Source organism: Glandiceps talaboti, chromosome 5 (genome assembly GCF_964340395.1).
Source record: "Glandiceps talaboti chromosome 5, keGlaTala1.1, whole genome shotgun sequence".
Lineage (NCBI taxonomy): Eukaryota > Metazoa > Hemichordata > Enteropneusta > Spengelidae > Glandiceps > Glandiceps talaboti.
The window spans coordinates 12,981,782-13,002,792 of record NC_135553.1 but is presented as its reverse complement, the minus strand read 5'-3'; the positions used below and the strand labels follow the sequence as shown (position 1 = coordinate 13,002,792).

Genomic DNA, 21,011 nt, shown 5'->3' with positions numbered 1-21,011 from the left:
TAAAATTACTGAATCTATTACTGACCCACACAATTACAGACCAGCATCTGTGTCGTGTTTGCATTATATTAGCTTGCTTGAGCGGTAGCAGGGAGCGAGTATATCTATCATTATACTAGCGTACCCAATCAATTGAATTTGTGCGGGTGTGACGTGACGATTTATTGTTATACTAGTCATACATATCGTAATTGCAAGTTGGGACATCTGACAGTTTGTCATTATAGGATCTCCACACTGAGACACTACCACGCTTTTAATCAATGAAATTGAGATACCGTATGTGTTACATCAGAGATCACGAATTCACCCAACATGTTCGATCAATCGACAATGCTGGTGTTTCTTCTACTCGCACTTCGCGCAATTCCTCTTCTGGCTTCCGAAGCTGTCAAAATCGGCCTGGTGTTATCTCCAACGCAAAGTCCGCATCCAAGGCTTCATTTGCAAGGAAAACCGCATTCCAACGTGCAAATAGACTTAGTACGGTTGAATGTTGGTGCGGGAAATCCGTACGAAACCATCGAATATCTCAGAGCTGAAATTTGCGACAAGGAGATATCAGGTTTGATTTACGCCGTGTCTCCTGACAACATCGACACGTTTTTGCGATATCCGATCGCGGCGTATGTAGCCATGGTTGCCGAGAAGTTGGGGATCCCCATTATCACAGCTGTGACATCAGACCTGGCCCAACAGGTGAGGCATTTTTTTAATTTTAATACTGTAATATCGAAAACAATAAATGACCACGGTCATGCTAAACTCAAAATAATTATGAACACAGATAGCCATGAGTTATTACAATCATGACGTCGAGTCCTTTAGGAATATCACCTGATATATACAGTCACCATCTTCTGTAAACAATGGAAATGATGACACAGATGTTAAAGGCAAGCTCACCAAGAACCGTGATACTTACATGAGTGGCATTGTGCTAGAAAATGGAGACACAAATTCCATCTCACATTTCCAAGAAAGCGCTACTATTACGCATTTCTCTAATTTTAAATACCGAGGTGGTGGATTACAGAGCATAAGTCTTGGGTATAACTACATTATTAATTATGCACATCTTTTCTTAGTGTATTTATAAAACGCATTATAATGTCATATAAACTTAAGGTCTAATTTTAAGAGATGGTAAAAAAAGTCACATGATTTATATTTTAGTGCGTATAGTTACTGAGAAATGCCTAGACACAGTCGTCACTTGCAGGAATTGTCTTACGTTGTATAGGCTGATGTATGACAACAGATTTATCTTTGCCCATACATGTTTTCCTCGTAGTTTTTACCCTTGGCTCAGATCGTACAATAAAATAGTTCATTCATTGAGTCGCACTACCGTGTCCTTCTATACTATGAAAAAATGCTCCGTGTGTTCATTTCCGTTTCAAACATATTTTAATTAATTTATCCTGTTTTCTTTATAAAAAGTGAGAAATGAGCTTTTAAAATCATGTATTTAATAACCGCTTTACAAAGCACTGTCGTAGAATTTCATTCGCTTAGCCTCGATGTCAACCAAAACTTTGTGGAAAAGAAAGAACGCCGGACATATATTCTGGTGTTGTTAAGAGCATCTTCAGTATTCAAATACTTGTTTATATTGTGTGTTAGTGTTCACTGTCTCAATTACGGAACAGTTTGTTTTTGTTCCAGTAAGTATTTAACTTTAAAGTGTCGGGTATCACTCTGTCATTTTGTCTAAAAGTAAAATCGTAAATTCTTTGAAATTTCGTCACAAAATGTTTTACGGTTATCTCTACTCCGTTTAACACAATAGTAATTACCTCCATTCTAGATCTTTACAGTGTTTTCCTTTCAAGTGGGTAACTTCTACAATCAAATACATACATCGATTCATTGCTATTGATTATAAATAATGAAGATGTAACTCAAGAAACAAACTAAAAGATAAAGGCTACAAAAGCGTTACGCACAACAGAACGTTTGCTCAAATTGACATTTCTAGGAAAATAAGGTGTACTTTGCACTAAATAGGTTGTATTCTATCCTGTTTAAGATTCTCTTAGCTTCGACAGTAATGAGGCAGGTGATTACACACATCCCCTTAGGAATGTACTCTAAGCATGAGTTTGTTTTATAGAAAATGACTATTTAATCTTCAAAACTTAATCGTGCGTTTTATTGAATACCAATCGATGAATGGAACGTGCAAAAAAGGACATACTTTACCTTTAGAATATTAATTTCCAGTATAACTTGTAAGTCTGACATGAGATGCTCTAACTTATAAAGAAACAGTGCTAATTCAACACAATTACCAATGAACGGCCTAGCATGCATTGTACAAATAACAAGTCTTCTTCGTTCGGAGACATACACCCCAAAACTAATATGATGTTAATAGTTACGTACAATATGGACCCACAACTGCTTGCCAAGCCACATGTGCATAACATCATATGAAATGTCTACTCATAGCATGAAGTGAGAGAAAAGTCATATAAAGTATATGAGAATGTCGGCCTGACTGGACAGCTTTTCTCTGAAAATATGGACATTGGTACCTCATACATGAAAAGCTGTTCACATTTAGCTCATCTTCTGTGGTCACACTCAAATATTGGTTTTCTAAACAGTAAGCTAATCTCTAAAAGGTTGGGTGTATACACTCGAATGTTGTCTATTTGCACACAACTTCAACATGATATATAGATTTAATTGCCCATGATCTTGCACATGAGGTTCAAAAGTGGCTTATAATAAAACTTGCCTCTGACAACATTTGAATAGTGACAATGATTATATACAAAACTTCCAGTGTCATTGTGAAATTTCAAATTGACCCTTGAAGATGTAAGAAACTATAAAGTCGGTGAATTTTTCAGTTTAATGCTTTCAAAGATATTGCCTAATTTGTTATTTAATGTTGAATATGTATGACATGATTTTAGACATTCAAATTGTATTGCCGTATATTAATCTTCTTAAGTTATGGTCGAAAATGGCAATATTTGTGATGAATAAATGTATGGCCAATGTTGCTAAATTACGTAACGTGAATGTGAAAACTATCGTGTTTAAGGTTGGTTGATTTGAGCTGAGGACTTCTGTGATACTGGTGCCTAACGCATAGACGAACGGAAGGACATTCATTATTCCTATAGCCCCTCTCGGGTGTATGGAATGGGGCTAATAACGTTGACTTGCCTTAGAACTAACTTAAACTTGTCATGACCATCGTTTACAAAATATACAGAAAATTGTATGTTAACTTAGTCAATCAGTGCCATCATTGTCACACAAACCCCCCGCAGAGTAGCAGACGAAAGATTCAATGTGCAATCAACTCTGTCATTCAGTGAGAATATGAAAGTTGACACGTATATAAGACACAATCAACTTGAAAGTAATCTCGCCACATTCTATAAGTATCATCCAATCAGAGAAACAAACGGTGTCAAAACATGAAAGCACATTGTGTGCACCATTCTTTCATTCGACCATCTTGTTCTTATAGAACTAAGTTGGTTACAATCTCTACGTCCTTGCGACTCTGCTGGCACCTTCTTATTCTATTATTTTGTGTGTGAACAATCTGATTTTATAATCATGTTGAGTCCACATATCAGTGTGTGAATATGTATGTATGTATGTATGTATGTATGTATGTATGTATGTATGTATGTATGTATGTATGCGGTCGTTCGTTCGTGCATACGTACGTGCGCGCATGTGTATGCGTACGTGCGTACGTGTGTGTGTGCGTGTGTGCGTGTGGCTTACAAAACTGCCTCATCCAGACTGAATCCGAACATTTATACATGTATTGCTAATTCGAAATAAAGTGTAGGTGGGCAGGATACATCACCAACAAGCTGAGCGTGTCAATAAAGAAATCTACGTGTTCGTGATTTTGACAACACAATATTACACCAGGCATTAAGTCATCAATAATTAATGAAAGATCATAAACTTGGCAGTAATCTATGAGTATCACATATATACACGTAGTCATGCATCATGCATCTTGAGAAGCATTTATCATGTACCAGTCATGGTTTCAATCACATAAACTGGAATGATGAGAGTTGTTAACACAAGGTGGTACCACCTACAATAAATAATAATAACTTGAACAGCTGTCAAAGTGGTTTCTTTGATAATGTTAATATCAATGTAGAGCTGACATTTGCTTCCATTTAGAAGAAACGCCACACTCTGATATTGCATGGAATGTAACAGAGCAATGTTTGTTAGATGAAACATCTATATAGTAATTACATTTCGCCTGATTGATATTTCCATCTATCTATACGATATAAATAGAATGGTGTTAGAACAGGTGGTGGCCCATGGTTATGAGCAAACAGTAACTACTAATTAATGTTTGATGTGCATAGAATACCAACATGGCAATGTGATATCTAATATTATGTAAAACCAATATCATGTCTGTTATAAATCGTAAACGATAAAGTTCAAATAGAACATGGCTATTTTGTCTGAATGTACATATGCTGTATTATCTCTGATAGCACTACTCAGTATTCTAGTAACAACAGTTCAACAAATCTAACCGTCTTAACAAGGATTGTGATTTGACATTCCAGCAGATAACGATTTCAACTGTGAAATCTCTCAGGAATGACCCAAAACGCTACATGTACAAGATTCAAGATAAATTCGTTCTTAATCTTTCTAGCAGCAAAATGCTTTGATCCTCTGCATTAAACTGTAAAGTGGTTGCGTGAGTTTACGTTTTCCTATTATTCAATGCATTTCTCAGAACAAAGTGGATGTCAAATGTAAGTTAGTGTTGTCTACCATTATAGAGAGAGAGTGTGTGTTTGGATTTAATGAAAATTCCTAATTGCGCTGCAGAGACGATCTGGTTTCACTAGATAACGTTAAACACTATATTGTGTTTCTACACATTCCACGTAAAGAATGAAGAAGTATATCTAATCGTAAACGTAAACATTAATCGTACTTTCGTAGGTACTTTGCTTTATCATCCATATATAAGAAACGAAACATCGCTAATGTGGAAACTTTATTCCAAATACCAACCACGTTATTTTACGTTTTGTACATTTAACACTAGAAGATAGTTATCAAATTATTAAATGATAGACTGTTGTACGGATGTTGTTATTTTCTTTCTCTTTTTACCATTCTTATAAAGACCAATTTCCAATAGGGTTAGCTAACTAGGTTAACACCAATTAAAGTTATTGGTTTGACCTCATGAGTGCCAGCTACACGAGTGATCTGATGTAATGTTTGAGTCAGCCACTCTACTGCATTTAATCAATTTAAGTGCGCTATGCTGTGTTAAGATGTTAAGTAAATATAATTTTGTCTCAAAAGAAGGTAATGTGAAATACGATGGCACGCAGTAAGGATCACTTGCTAACACTTTATTACTTTGTATATTATTTCTTTAAATGAATTACAGTTGTCGGTCACTGCCCTGTTACCACACAGAAAGTGATTGCATGTATGTATGTATGTATGTATGTATGTATGTATGTATGTATGTATGTATGTATGTATGTATGTATGTATATATGTGTGTATATATATATATATATATATATATATATATATATATATATATATATATATATATATATATATATATATATATCATAAGCAGTTTTGTTTGAATATTCTCGATAAATAGAGAAGTGACTTTGGCCGAGACGTTACGCTCAGACTTTACTGTGCTAACAGCTGCTTCAATAAATAATTAGTAGACTAATTATCACTTATAGGTCACATAATTGATAAATAGTATTATGGATTGGGCTGAAGCAGCTCAGCGAAGTCTGAATGAAATGTCTTGCCCATAAATACTTTACTGTTATCGTAATACACATACATATGTGTATACACGTGTGGTGTTTAATATATAACTGTCTGTCAGTATGTGGGACTATATTATATGTCTGTTTTGGGAGCATATGTGTCTATCTTTGTATCTGAGCTTGAATGTATGAGGTGTTCTTTTGCGCAATTGAGTGAAGACTCGATTACTAGCAAATACATGTTGGGATAAATCTTTGACTGAAAATTCATCTACTTTTTCAACTCTACCAGTGGTCTAGTAAAAGCATTTCTTTAAATCTGCAAAACTTTAAAACCCATTCAGTCGTGACTGCCCATGGACGGTATATAACATCGTAATTTCGATTATTTCTGCTCAGCAATGATTGATATAACTTCAATATATTAATTTACTGCATTAGTATCCTAAATATGTTACAATGAAAACTCTCTAATCAATTCTGATCTGCAATATAATGACCCGATTAAAGTCCATTTTTCCCTTTCATGCACTTGCTAATGCAAAGTGTTCACACGTGTTGTTTCGCATCCACACTCTGCACAATGCGTATTACAGCACTGGATCAGTTGTTTAAGTTTGTTTAAATTTGTTAAAGTTTGTTTGTTAGGTATTATTAAATAATGTAGACCATGAATTTCATCTGTAGGTAAAACATGTGTCTAGCTTTACTGATACCATGGCAACAAAATGTAATGATATTATATTTTAAGGTACGGATCATAAAATCAAATTGGCAGTCGATCGACTAGAAGACGTTGAATGTATACTTATAGCGTAATCATTCACGTAAAAGCCACGAAAGAACACGTAGCGATCGCTATCACAGACAGTTTGACCTAGCTTGTGCTTCGAAATATTTAATGAATTGTACCATATAAAAGTACTGCGGCAAGTCAAACTAACATGGTACAAACTGATGAAGTTAAAACTTAACCTGGACTACATGTGGTAAAATCGATGAACAGTTGTAATGTCTTTAATAATTATTAACGGAACAATTTTTGAGAATGTATCTGTGCTTGCTTGATGAAACTAAATGTCCCAGTTGCTGCCAATGCAGGTTTCATTCTACCACAACTACTTCAATGCTCGCATTACAAAAGTGTTTTTAATACTAGAAAGTAATCTATACCAGTAAAATGGATGTAAATGCAGCGTCACTTAATCTCAGCAAAATTATGTCAGTCGAATCAGCTAATAATTCTTTCAATTACCTGTGCAATTATGTTCAATTTCGAAGGCTGTGTCATTTCCGTGAATGATTTGGCATCCTTCAAACCATACAAGTCATGTGATTACAAAGACGATTCATGAAAACGTGCTAACTAGAAACAGTTACCGTCCGTAGGGAATGTTACGTTATGTTGTGTGTGTTTGACCGTCTGTCTATCCGTCTGTCTGTCTGTCTGTCTGTCTTTCTGTCTATGTATATATGTATTTAATATGTATGTATGTATGTACGTATGTATGTATGTATGTATGTATGTATGTATGTATGTATGTATGTATGTATGTATGTATGTATGTATGTCGGCCTGTCGGCCTGTCTGGCTGTCAGTCTGTGTGTCCATGTCCACAGCTGGGCTTATAATTAGCACTGTATGTTTGATTATTATCGCATGTGTAAGAACAGGCCGTTCCAGAACAGTGTTCGCTAGCTTTGTTGGCCAAACCACGCATAAACCACGAAACTGCATATCATACACTTTCAGATAGCAAGGTTGAATGAAAACAGTTCCATCACGAAGACATCAAATAAAGACAACCCCAAAAAAATGGTTTTATGGGTGTTTTGGGGAAAGGGCTGGAAGGCAACTTTTTATGACAATTTAATAGTGCTGAATAAAAAACATTCCTTCCAAGCGATAATTTGAGATGTTACTCCTCAAATATGCCTAAACTTGCATAGCTTTGGCTCCTTTGTTAAAAATCCGAATAAAAGCCGAAAACAATACGTACGTACGTACGTACGTTCAAACAAACACACACATACATACATACATACATACATACATACATACATACACACACACACACACACACACACACACATACATACATACATACATACATACATACATACATACACACACACACACACACACATACATACATACATACATACATACATACATACATACATACATACATACATACATACACACACACACGCACGCACGCACGCACAAACACGTCAGATAATTGTCAAAGAATGCTCATGATAAGTAAAGAAGATACTAGAAGCATACATGCAACTTTAGTACATTACGTAACAAATGTTCATTACATAGCTTCATTTCTACATTGATTAAAGCAATTTGACGTATCAATACGAATTACATGATTGCATCATATTAGTCATATAGCAGGAGTCATTGCCCTCGAGTGCTGATCATTTGAAATTAAGTATGTCGTAAATTTTGATTTGTAATTTCAATCTAATTGTCATGCAATTAGAGCTGGTGCGGTTAATTATCAAGGAGGACAACATCGAGAAATTCTGAAACACATGCATGTATAACTCCACACGTAGATACACAGACACAGACACATACATACATACATACATACATACATACATACATACATACATACATACATACATACATACATACACTCTCTGTGTCTGTCTGTCTCTCTGTCTGTCTGTCTGTCTGTCTGTCTGTCTGTCTGTCTGTCTGTCTGATTGTCTCTCTCTCTCTCTCTCTCTCTCTCTCTCTCTCTCTCTCTCTCTCTCTCTCTCTCTCTCTCTCTCTCTCTCTCTCTCTCTCTCTCTCTCTCTCTCTCTCTTTAAACCATCATATTGTTTTTGAAATTATGTTGAATTATTAATTGATCGATGAAGAACCAAATGTTATAACTGCACCTGGCCTGATATCAAAGTTCATGAGTCAGTGCATTAGAAAGTTTGGCTTATTTTAACGTGGTGCGTAGAAAAGCACATTGTGGTTAGTTCAAGGACAGTTGAATAAACACTGTTGATCCGTTGATAGTGTAATAAAGCGCTCTATTAAGATGGCAATATATCCTAAACGTCTTTGTCACATTATCAGCGGATGTATTCATCAAACTATGAATGTAATTATAATATGTCCCTTGGTTAATCGAAATATTAATAATGAAATTTCTGTATATATTTTTATTTGCCTATATCGATATCGTTATCATGCTAAAAGAAGTTGATTGCTTGCAGACAGGTGGATTTTTTTGAACATTATAAAATGCAGCGATAATAACTGTGTCAATGTGTCGAAGAAATTTAGATACATGTTTAATAGATAAAGAAATGATACTGCAAATCACTGTACAATCTATAAATACACTTCCTGTATCAGATAAACATTTGCAGGTGTTTTCGTTATACCAATTTGTGAAATGTCGAACAATTACCATGGATACGATTGTTGTTTTAAAAAAGGGCGGCTGGATTCGAACCAAATATGATTTATTTTATCAAGTTAAAGCATGTAAGTATTTTATTGTATACGACTAAACTTAAAATGTTTACAACTTATAAGTGAATCAAATATATTTCAGAAAAAAATAAATAGTATGTCCCTTGGTTAACCGAAATATCAACTATTAAATATTGTCTCCATTTTCTGTTACAGCTATTGTAGACTTAATTTGAATGAGGAAATTGTAGAGATGAATAATACATTTGCACAAATTGCTAAAATTTTAGTGCTCGTACTGCTAAGAAAAAATGTAGTATAACTTACAAAATGCACCTGAACACTACATATATTAATCAAAATAAAGAAGCAAAGACGATGCCCAGTCCTCAAAACCTGTCCCATATAAATCTTCGACCTCATAGACTCATCACAAAATTTCATATTATTATTATGATTGCTTTCACAATCGTAATCAATCACATATTCACTTCATTACCTGAATCGTGAACAAAGGTTCAGAAAGTACCGAGGGATATTGCCTATTTGATTGATGACACTAGATTGTAATTTCAATTCTTTTTGCAGAATCTTTGAATGGTAATTATACGATTGGTGAAAAAGTACAAAGCTATTATTTCAATGAAATGCGAAAATGGAGTATCTTGATGTACAAATCACCGATATCATGGTTTGTCATACCCTCAAGACAATTGCAATTATAGTTGTATACAATAAATTGTCACTCTGTTGTAAACAGAAAAAAAGTGTCTTCAATGTACTCAGTATGCAATCGCCGACATCAGACCGGAGACGAACGGAACCTGTTAAAAACGGAGAAAGTAAACAGATCCAATGGTATTAATAACTCTTGGCACAGCATGCTAGAAATCACAGAGAGACAAGTATTACATATCATCATATTTGATAAGAACAGTTGTGTGGCCTCTTAACATACTAGTTCACATTCACAAAACAAATTTGTTCCCCTGGCAATTCATGTACATGCAAAGAGGATTAAAACTGTTTTTATCATACCGTGAAATGTAATACAAGTCTCTGCTGTTCAACCATGCTAGCACTGTGCCAGATGTTAAATCCAATTCGTTTCTTTAGTACTTTTCCTGTCTGTAACAGGTTCCGTTCGTCCACGGCCAGATGTCTGCGACTGTAATTGACACTACAAGTAGTGAAATATATATATATATATATATATATATATATATATATATATATATATATATATATATATATATATATATATATATATATATATATATATATATATATATATATATATACAGATATGTGAATAGTTCAAAGTTCAAAGATGGATCACATAATATTTTGTAAACCTTGCTCAGAAACACAATTTACGTTGTCATTTAAGATCACGTTATAATACTGTTCATACTAGATGTGGTGAACATTATACTTTCCAGCATCAGAGAAACAAGTACCCCTGAATGCGACCTTACATTACAATTAGGAAATATAATAGTTGTTTTATCAATAGTTATCCTGTTTTCACACGAGAGAATGAGGCATATATAGACAGAGACAGATACAGACAGACAAACAGACAGACAGGCAGGTCGGTAGGCAGGCAGGCAGACAGACAGACAGACAGACAGACAGACAGACAGACAGACAGACAGACATACAGACAGACAGACAGACAGACAGACAGACGGACGAATGAACGAACCAACGAATGAATATATATATGTATATATATATATAAGATACATGTATATAAGATATATAAGATAGACATATAAGATAGACAGATAGACAGATTGGCTCGAGGGCGAGAGAGGGGGAGTGGGGTATATATATATATATATATATATATATATATATATATATATATATATATAAGATACATGTATATAAGATATATAAGATAGACATATAAGATAGACAGATAGACAGATTGGCTCGAGGGCGAGAGAGGGAGAGGGGGAGTGGGGGTAGGAGAGGAAGGGAGAAAGAGAGAGCGCTTACTCTGGCAGAGTTTAAAGGCAATACTTATTCCGTCGGAGTTTGAAAGGCAATTTGAGACTACAGTTTTCACCATCATAAAGTGGTCTTTATTAGTGATTGGCTTCAGTAGAGACTCGACTCATAGCAAGGAAATAACATGCCACATAATGCATCCGACCTCAAAACAGGCCAAAGGTACTGATCCGAGTCCATGAACATTTGATGGAAATAAAGTCTGTACGTGTCTCTTTAGTATTGTAATTACTGGGTTTGCGTTCACATCTCAATTAATCACAATTACACGTTATTAGGCTCGAACGGTTAACTGCAGGTATATTGAAGTAGCAAACATACTAAGGGACTTGTTTCAGATACTAACGTCGCACTAATTTGGAGAGCTAATTATGGCTTTATCTTCTGTGTGCTTACAAAGTTCACAAGCACTCTATAATACGCCTATAGCTTATTAACAGATATCTAGCTTACAGAAAAATATTAACATTGAAGCCCCTCCCACCTCCACAGTCTCCAAACAGAAAACCGCAAAATATGGCAACATGTGCAATTTCAGAGAAGTGAAAAGGAAGTAGCGAATTGTAATATTCACATATACTCGTTCGCTCCCCTGCGTTTGTATTGTTCGCACTATCTGAATCAATAACTCGATCACGTTCAGCAGATTAATAATCGCACGTAGTATGTCCTAAATAAAAATTATGTTTACTTTACAAATACATTCATCTCATTTAAGTTGTATACACCCGATGGCGATGATTATCTGGCTTCTCTTTTGATGAAGATAACTGTCCCCTAACTGAGTGATGACTTTAGGATAAACAATCATTTACACCATATAGTCTATGATAACATTACACTATTTCAGACAGTTCAAATTGATGCAATATAAGAAGACTATAAAACATCGACTTTATACTTATACTATGTAAAAATTAAGGATGCAAGCGAGGTCGGGATCAATTACTTCATGTTTTGACATTACTACATTGACATATTTTGTGTGACCTGGGCCACACAAAGCTAAGCGTTCATGTTTTACAATAACACATAATGTGGTTAAGACAATGTTATTTGATTGCCCAAGGCAAATGTTTTTTTTCCGTCATGACCTAAACTGGATGACGGATAGTACGAAGGCGAGGGTCTCATTCAAATCTTGGTCGGGAATATTAGCAGTCTGGGAGCAGCAAAATGACGACATTGCCCGATAGCGCATGTAAAACGGTTTCAATATGTTGTCTAAATTGTAACTGTACCTTCACTGTTAATACATAGAATGGCGCCAAAATCAATTGTAGGCTGCAGTGCAAGATTGCAATAACTTATTTTTTTATACTAACTCTGAGGGAAAAATTACCAAGTATACTAAAGCAACTTTAAGACGAATATATTGTTTTTGTTTAGAAACAGTCGACAACACATATAAGTGCATTTTCTAGCACAACCTATCGTTCACGGTTGTTCATTGACGCAATGAACCCTGGTTATTAGTCTGATACTCATAGTAGTTGTGCTAGTCTTAATTGTATAGTCAGGCTGTTTTTCAAGCCTTCAGATAAATAGTAATAAAAAATTATTATTTATTTGATAAATATGATGTGTACTGAGTCCATGAGGCAACAATGGACCGCTGCTAGAATATTAAAAATGAAAGGAAGATTGAGTTTGATGTTTGAACAGGTTCGCAATAATGCGAAATTCGTGTGAAGTGAAATCATGAAATGGCTTTCCGGACCCCAATGTTACGTAACGACTTTTTTTCCTTGAGTGGCTTTTACCTTAAAAGTGAACTTTTTTTTCTGATCGGGGAGAATATAATGACATAGAGCGATTCGGCATCAGAGGATAAGAAATAAAAATTATATATATCAATATGATATAGAAACTATTGATTACATCTTCATCATAACCATCTACTATTATTTATGATAATGTTCTGTCTCTACTTCCACAGAGCACAGGAACCAACACATCCATCTTCCATATACAAGCATCGCCAGAAGACATTGGTCATTCAATGCTTAAACTTCTCGACCATTTCGGTTGGAACCACGCAACCGTGATTACCGGCAGCGACCCCGTTTCTTTAAACTTCGCAACCCAAATGGAATACTTGATCCAAGAGAAGACTTCCTGGAAAAAAATATCAGTAAAAACCTTGGACTTCAATACCGATATCAAAGTTGACATAATGGATCTTAGTGATAGTTACTATTCGATTTTCGTGATATACGCATCACTTGCAGAAGCTAAGGAAATTTTGTTAACCGCCAGAGAATGTAATATTTTGCGCAAAGGTTTTGTGTGGATTGTTGCTGGGTCAGTGATGGATTCCCTGACTGGAAAACATATTCCAGATGAATTTCCAACTGGTCTTATAGGTCTCAAACACAGGGATTTGAAATATGGATTGAAAGAAAGAATTGATGATGCTTTGTCGTCCTATCTTGAGGCTATCGTCAGCTATTCAAATTTGGGTTGTAAACCACTGTTTCTTGGACCTCCAGGATGTGAAAGCAATACTATAGAGGAAGTAAAATGGCATTCTGAGACCTGTCTTAATTATCAGCCTCAAGATATATTTTCTGAGTTTGGTGAAAATGGTTATCTACTGACGCCAGAGATAGTAGTTATCAACACCCATGAGAACGGCTATTTTAAACAGGTAAGCATGAGTGGTGGTGGTGGTGGTGGTGGTGGTGGTGGTATGTTTGGCTAGCTGGCTGGTTGGTTGGTTGGTTGGTTGGTTGGTTGGCTGGTTGGTTAGTTGGCTGGTTGGTTAGTTGGTTGGTTGGTTGGTTGGTTGGTTGGTTGGTTGGTTAACTGGTTGTTGTGGTTTTTGTTTGTTAGTTTGTTTGTTTTTCTGTTTGTTTTAGAATGTCTTGATAGGTTATTCCTATCATTCCATCTAGAGTGTCAAAAGTATTGCTAATTCCAAAGTCTAAGTTGTTCAATATATCAGCTTAAGTGTAAGTAGTTACTGAGTTGTGTATCTGCACACAACCGTATAGTCAATAATTTATTGAAGCCATGTGCATCCTTATAGACGAAGTTTTAGAGTTTACTCCATTGATATCACTCCGTCTGAAGGAGGTTTAAGATAGTGATTTCAAATTAAACAGGGTATCCTTGTTAGACCTACATTCTTATTTACGAGACACTTAAAATAGAGATTGTCTGAAGTAATATACTGCATAACTTGAAATGAATCAATGCAATCTCCGGTCAGTACTAATAAAGGTTGTACGAGTGACTACATACCTATTTGCCAATATTAAACTCTTATATATTAATCACTGATATTAAAGTCATGTACTTAAACTGGCTTCTAGCAAGACCTTCCTCAAATTCTACAAGTTTTTTTCTCAATCAATCAGATTGTCTCCGACTTCTACAGATTTACTTATTGATTGTTACAGTTTCTGCCTAATCAACTTGTTGTTTTGAATATAATGAGGTTCACTTTAACCACTTTAGTTAAAAAGTAAGGCCGAATGACTAACTTAGGTGAGTGAGTGAGTGAGTGAGTGAGTGAGTGAGTGAGTGATTGAGTGAGGGAGTGAGTGAGTGAGTGAGTGAGTGAGTGAGTGAGTGAGTGAGTGAGTGAGTGAGTGAGTGAGTGAGTGAGTGAGTGAGTGAGTGAGTGAGTGAGTGAGTGAGTGAGTGAGTGAGTGAGTGAGTGAGTGAGTGAGTGAGTGAGTGAGTGAGTGAGTGGGTGGGTGGGTGATTGATTGATTGATTGATTGATTGATTGATTGATTGATTGATTGATTGATTGATTGATTGATTGATTGATTGATTGATTGATTGATTGATTGACTGACTAACTGACTGACTGATTTATTGACTGACTGACTGACTGATTGACTGACTGAATGACTGACTGTTTGATTGATTGATAGATTGATTGATTGATTGATTGATTGATTGATTGACTGACTGACTGACTGACTGACTGTTTGTTTGATTGATTGATTGATTGATTGATTGATTGATTAATTGATTGATTGATTGATTGATTGATTGATTGATTGATTGATTGATTGATTGATTGATTGATTGATTGATTGATTGATTGATTGATTGATTGATTGATTGATTGATTGATTGATTGATTGATTGATTGATTGATTGATTGAATCGTATCTATCACATTGCCTACAATTCAAAATACACTTTAGTAATTGGTTTCCGACAGGTCGGTGTATGGCAAAACAATACATTAGAACTTGAAAGTATTACATGGTTAGGACATTCAGCGAGAAGTCAACAAAGGATGAGCGGTCCAGGCTCAGATCTTAAAGAACGTCTTAAGGTGGTCACTGTGGAGGAAGTGCCATTTGTCAATATTATAGATGCAGCTGAATATTCATATGAAAAATGTACTACTGGTATGGTCTGTAGAATTGCGAACACCTCTGATGCGTAAGTATTTTCGTGGTTGTGAAAAACATGTAACAATGAATACCATGTGACCTGAAACAGAGCTTCGTCTGTCCCAACAAAGATCTTTTACTTTTATTTACATTACAATTAAAATTACGAAACATGAAACATACTACAGGTCGTTTGGCTAAGCAAAAATCTTACTGACACTGCTACATTCTATCGTCTTGATAAACTAAATTCTTATCAGCAGTGCCAGTGTTTACACTTTATCGTCTATAGCTCAACAAATATTTCTATTGATAAGATTTGTGTTAGCCGAGATGAAAAAAGAACAATGTTTATAGTAAGATTATTGTCGAACCAGTCGACCTTTTGTTTCAGGTTTCGCAGGTTTTGTAATTTTACTTACAGTATAACATTGCTACATTTCCATGATGTGGTACGTTAGTGGGTCGATGCCTCGCCATTGTGTGTACGTGTACAATCAAATAACATAAATTTAGAGCAAAGAATATGTATCAATGTTAGTAAGATTGTTGCCAATGCTGTTTCAGGTGATATACATTCTATAATTATATATATTCTCTCCTTTTCAAATCAACATATTTTGCTTATCTTTTGTCATAACATATATCACAGTGAGAGTGAACATTCAATGTCATTGGTCTATCTGGAAGTGAAGTATTACCTTATCGGAAACTAAATACATTTGTTAAATGGCTAGATAAAACAAACATGCCGTGATATTTATTCATGCCGACATCCTGGTTTGCTTTAACATGTGCAAAGCATTAGACATAGAAAGACAACTGTAATACATATTAAAGTTTGTTTCACAACTACATGCAAACTGCGGCTAAAAATGGGGTTTAAGCATAGAAAGGGCTTTGAAAATGATATTGACAAAATCTTCATATTTATATTGCAATACGGTTAATATAAGAAACACCGAATTGGGTTCATTTTTTAAAGATCACTGTAATTTGCTAGTTGGAACGAATAATTTTAGCGGAGATGCATTAAAGTGAATTCATCATCACACGAGCTTTGTTTTCAAACCAGGGTCTGGTCCGAGATATAAGAATTGGGTTGCCCAGAGCTCGAGTCTTATCAACTTCTTATTTTTTTACAGGGACTATGTTGAAAAATGTTGTGGAGGTTATGCCATGGACCTACTAAAAGAGCTCAGTCGTAAAGTTGATGGTGGCTTCGAATTCGACCTTTACGTCAGGAAACATTACGGACGATATCTTGAGAGTGAACAATGGAATGGCGTGGTTGGCGATTTGGTGTATGGGAGAGCTGACTCCATGGTAGGGGGTTTGAAGCTATCATCGCAGAGACAAAAAGTACTTGATTTCTCCGTACCATTCATGACAAGTGGCGTAACTGTGATTGTTGAACAATCTCGGGGCAACACACCCCCTAAAGCCGTATGGGGTATGCTATGATTAATAATTTACATTGAAACATAAAAAAAAAACTAACTGTAATTGTGTACTTAATTTGACGTCAAAAGTTTTCGAAATACAATTAACAAACGGAAATGGAAAACAGCGTTACCTCCGGATGTTTGCAAATTTCAATTTCAATTTCAAATTGGTCATGATCACCGCTAGTCGTTGAGAGTATTTTTAGGTAGTGTTATGATTGTGAGTCGCCCATTATCAAGCGAGCAAAATATATTGATTCATGAGTTTTCTTTCATGATTTCAAATTAAGCGTGAAATCATTGTACTAATAATCTTTAAAGATGCCTGCGGGTACACCTCGTATACTTCCTTGTTTCATAATTATATCGGGACTGTCCTGTAGCAGCTGTATATATATGATTTACAATTAACGCCCTCTAGCGTTTATATCTGGTTATGCTGGGCGGGGGTTATTAAAACCGATAGAATCGAAGTGTTGACAAATAAGGACTTGAGCTATCATTCTCATTAATCATTTATAACTGAGTGACTATCAATCCTGTACTAGCTGTACTTTTTTATATTTTCGACCAGACAACGAACAATATATTCACTGAAAATTGACCAAATACCAATAACTAAAAATAACTGTACATGTTAATTAGAGATGTATGTTATCTATAGATAGTGAAGTAGTAACGTGATTCATAGTGACACTATTTTTTGGTTACGGATCCAAAAATCAATTTGATTTGCTATATTTCATCATGCTATGTGTACTACACAAAACTTATATGTTTACAAACAGGTGATTGAGATTTTATGATATTATGAGTTATTAAGTGATTATGTCTAACAAAACAGTTTTAAAAACGTTCCGGTTGCATTGCATCCTTAATACATAGGGAAAATCATACTGTAATAGTATTGCGAATATTGATGTGATGTTTGATAACTGCTTTGCCTGTCTGTCATGTAAATTGTGACTGATATAATATAATTTTCCTGTTGTTGACTTGTTTGTTAGGCATTTTTTATTTATAATTAAGGCTGCCCCTCCATTACCATCACCCCACCCCAACCCCCCACCCCCATCCCCCCACCCCACCCCCATGGATTGATGTATTTCAAATGGCCACCTTTGACCGAAATGTCGAGTATACCAGTGGAGGTCCAGGTATGGTTTCGAAGTATGTCTTTAAAACCGAAATCTCTTAGGAAATAATGTAATGAATTAATAAATGTATTATTTATGTAAATTATATAACGATATTAGTAAACATACGCCTTCCACCCTTTAAAAATGTAATGATGAATATGTTATCTACTCTAGCATATCTTTTCTATTTCTCACATAGATCCATTTGATTTCATGGTATGGATCATGGCTCTATGCGTTGCCCTTATCACTACAAGTCTTATCGTTTTCTTCTTTGAATGGTACAGTCCTACAGGCTATGCAATGAGTGTTGCACGACCAAGAGGTAAAATAACATGGTTTTTTTTTCTTGGGGGGCGGGGGGGGCAGGGGATGGGCTTAGTCGTGAGTACGTCAACCTCTTGAATTTGCAGTATGCGATGTACATATATTGCAGAAGACTATTCGGGCCGCTCTGAATAATACGGTAATTCCGAGTTGGAATGTGCTCAGACAAGGAATCGTTGACTTTGGACAATTAATTCCATTCACTCACTCACTCACTCACTCACTCACTCAATGAATGATACGATTATTTTTATCCAATATGTTTTCATACCTGTCATATTTCCGTGCAGGGTCACATTTTACTGTAGGAGACTCCATATGGATGACTTGGGCACTGACGTTCAATAACTCTCTGCCACATCGAGTACCTAAAAGTTTCTCCGGCAAGTTTATGGGTACCGTCTGGGCATTTTATTCACTCGTCTTTATCGCACTCTACACAGCCAATCTCACGGCACATATGATTAAAGTGGAGAAAAAGTTACCAATCACAGGTTTTATGGATCCAAAGGTAATTATTAACATGGTAAAATGCTAGGGTATTGGATCTTCTCAAATATTCAGTATGTGTTATTATGCGCCAAGTCTGCGCCAACTAAATCGTCGGCTGATCGAGTTTGATTAAAACACAGTCCCTCTATCACTATAGGGAATGTTACTAAATTTAATCAGTATGTTAGAAGGATGGATGCTCCTTTTTGACCCTGCCGAATAAATCAGGGTATACGATTTATTCCTGCTGCTTCAACACGGGGGTGCGCATGCTAAGGCGCTGCTCCTGTGGCGACCGTCATTCATCGAACAATTTTCCGAATGTATTTGAACTAACAAAGATTATTAATAATACCTAAGATTCGTTTTCGTAGCATCGTCCGAGCGCACGCGACGGTATTTTTGAAAATTTGGCGTCATGTTGTTGGTTTTTTTTTTTGCAATACACCTAGATCAAAAATTATTTTACTTTTTTAAGATAGATTTATCACAATTTCTTTCATGTCTATATTCATAGATTCAAAATCCCCAGGCATCATATCCTCCAATAAAGTTTGCGACAGTCAATTCTACGAACACGGAGAGTCTTATAGCAACCCACAATCCCAGAATGCATACATATATGAAAGCCGACCTTGTTGAAACTGCAGAACAGGGGATTGAATATTTGGATTCCGGGTAAGTATTAAAGGGACAGAAAAGAGTATTCAACTTTATTGTTTCGTTTTTTGCTTGAAAATGTGTATCTGAAATTGTTAACAGCACAGTCACGTGATTCATTCTTTTACAGATTTGAGTATCGTTTGTTATCCAAGGCTCACAAAGCTGAATATAACGGCACGAATATCACAAATCACGTTTTTAGTTCTTCATTAGTAGAACACATAAAGCTAATGCACATCTTTCCCATTCAAACAGAAGTAGAGACGACAATGAACATTTTCATCGCAAAGAGCGCCCTCGACGACAAAGTGATAAATCATTGGGAAGTGGGAACATGAAAGCGCATTTATCAAGTCGTCAATGAGAAGCATTCCAAGAGTAGTATAGTATTTTCCTAAGTAATTAATTCAACAAGGATTGACTCTTTTCACTCGTTTCAGTATTCATAACTCTACAACAAAACGCGCTGTATACGTATACAAGACACTGTAGTGCGTACGTAAGGGTGCTAGTTACAACAGTACCAGCAAATCCACCACAGCATAGTTTCCAACAAATAAATACCATCTTTTGTGTACGACCAGTAGACAGCATCCGCCATCATTTTACGGTAGATCCCTCCCCCACAAAATTGTTTTGAAAGATAAACAGCATTCAGATATTAGTAATTCGAAGAAAGACCAAAGAAAAATGACAAAATAATGAAGTGATTGTAACGATTATAATCATATTGTGCCATGCTTTGTTTTCTTCTTATTTCAGGAAATTGGATGTTTTTATTTATGACACGATGGTCTCAGAGTACCTAGCAAGTCGTGACAGACAATGTGATTTGGTCACTGTAGATAGTGCGTTCGCCATGACTGGGTACGCCATAGCATTCACGAAAGGATCTCCTTGGAGAGAGAAAATAGACAAGGCTTTGTTACAGTTATCTGAAAACGGTAAATATAAACTTTATGTGGTAACCGTTATATTTTATTACCTTGGATTTGGCTCGTTTTTGTTTGTTTGTTTGTTTTTTGGTTTATTTGTTTGTTTGGTTTGTTTGTTTGTTTGTTTGTTTGTTTGTTTGTTTGTTTGCTTGCTTGTTGCTTGCTTGGGTTTTTTATTTCATAATATCTAATGTTTGTCTATATCTATAGTAAAATAATGCTCACCTTGAACAAATTCTGTCAGAAGTACTTATCAAGTTTAGGTATTAAAACATAGCAATGGCTTATTCCCATTCGTATTTGAATGCTTTTTTGGTTTATGAATTGAAATATGCGCTATCTGCATAAGGTATACAGGGACCGGGAGAACCTATACGTGTTGAACTATGTCGCTTTTTCTCGGCTTGA

The 21,011-nt window shown here is 35.6% G+C and overlaps 1 protein-coding gene across 1 annotated transcript; it reads left to right on the top strand.

The window, feature by feature from the left end:
• Window positions 1-333: 333 nt before the first annotated feature.
• On the top strand, window positions 334-21,011 carry LOC144435371 (glutamate receptor ionotropic, NMDA 2A-like). Its single transcript, XM_078123967.1, has 9 exons — window positions 334-699; window positions 13,181-13,891; window positions 15,425-15,651; window positions 16,748-17,055; window positions 18,386-18,511; window positions 18,804-19,024; window positions 19,523-19,683; window positions 20,431-20,612; window positions 20,953-21,011. Exons 1-9 carry the CDS (start codon window positions 334-336, stop codon window positions 21,009-21,011), a joined length of 2,361 nt encoding a protein of 786 aa, XP_077980093.1.

Coding starts and splice junctions, on each gene's coding strand:
- LOC144435371 (XM_078123967.1), top strand. CDS start 334: ATGCTGGTGTTTCTTCTACTCGCACTTCGCGCAATTCCTCTTCTGGCT. Junction 13,892..15,424: donor AGAACGGCTATTTTAAACAG/GTAAGCATGAGT, acceptor GGTTTCCGACAG/GTCGGTGTATGGCAAAACAA. Junction 15,652..16,747: donor ATTGCGAACACCTCTGATGC/GTAAGTATTTTC, acceptor ATTTTTTTACAG/GGACTATGTTGAAAAATGTT.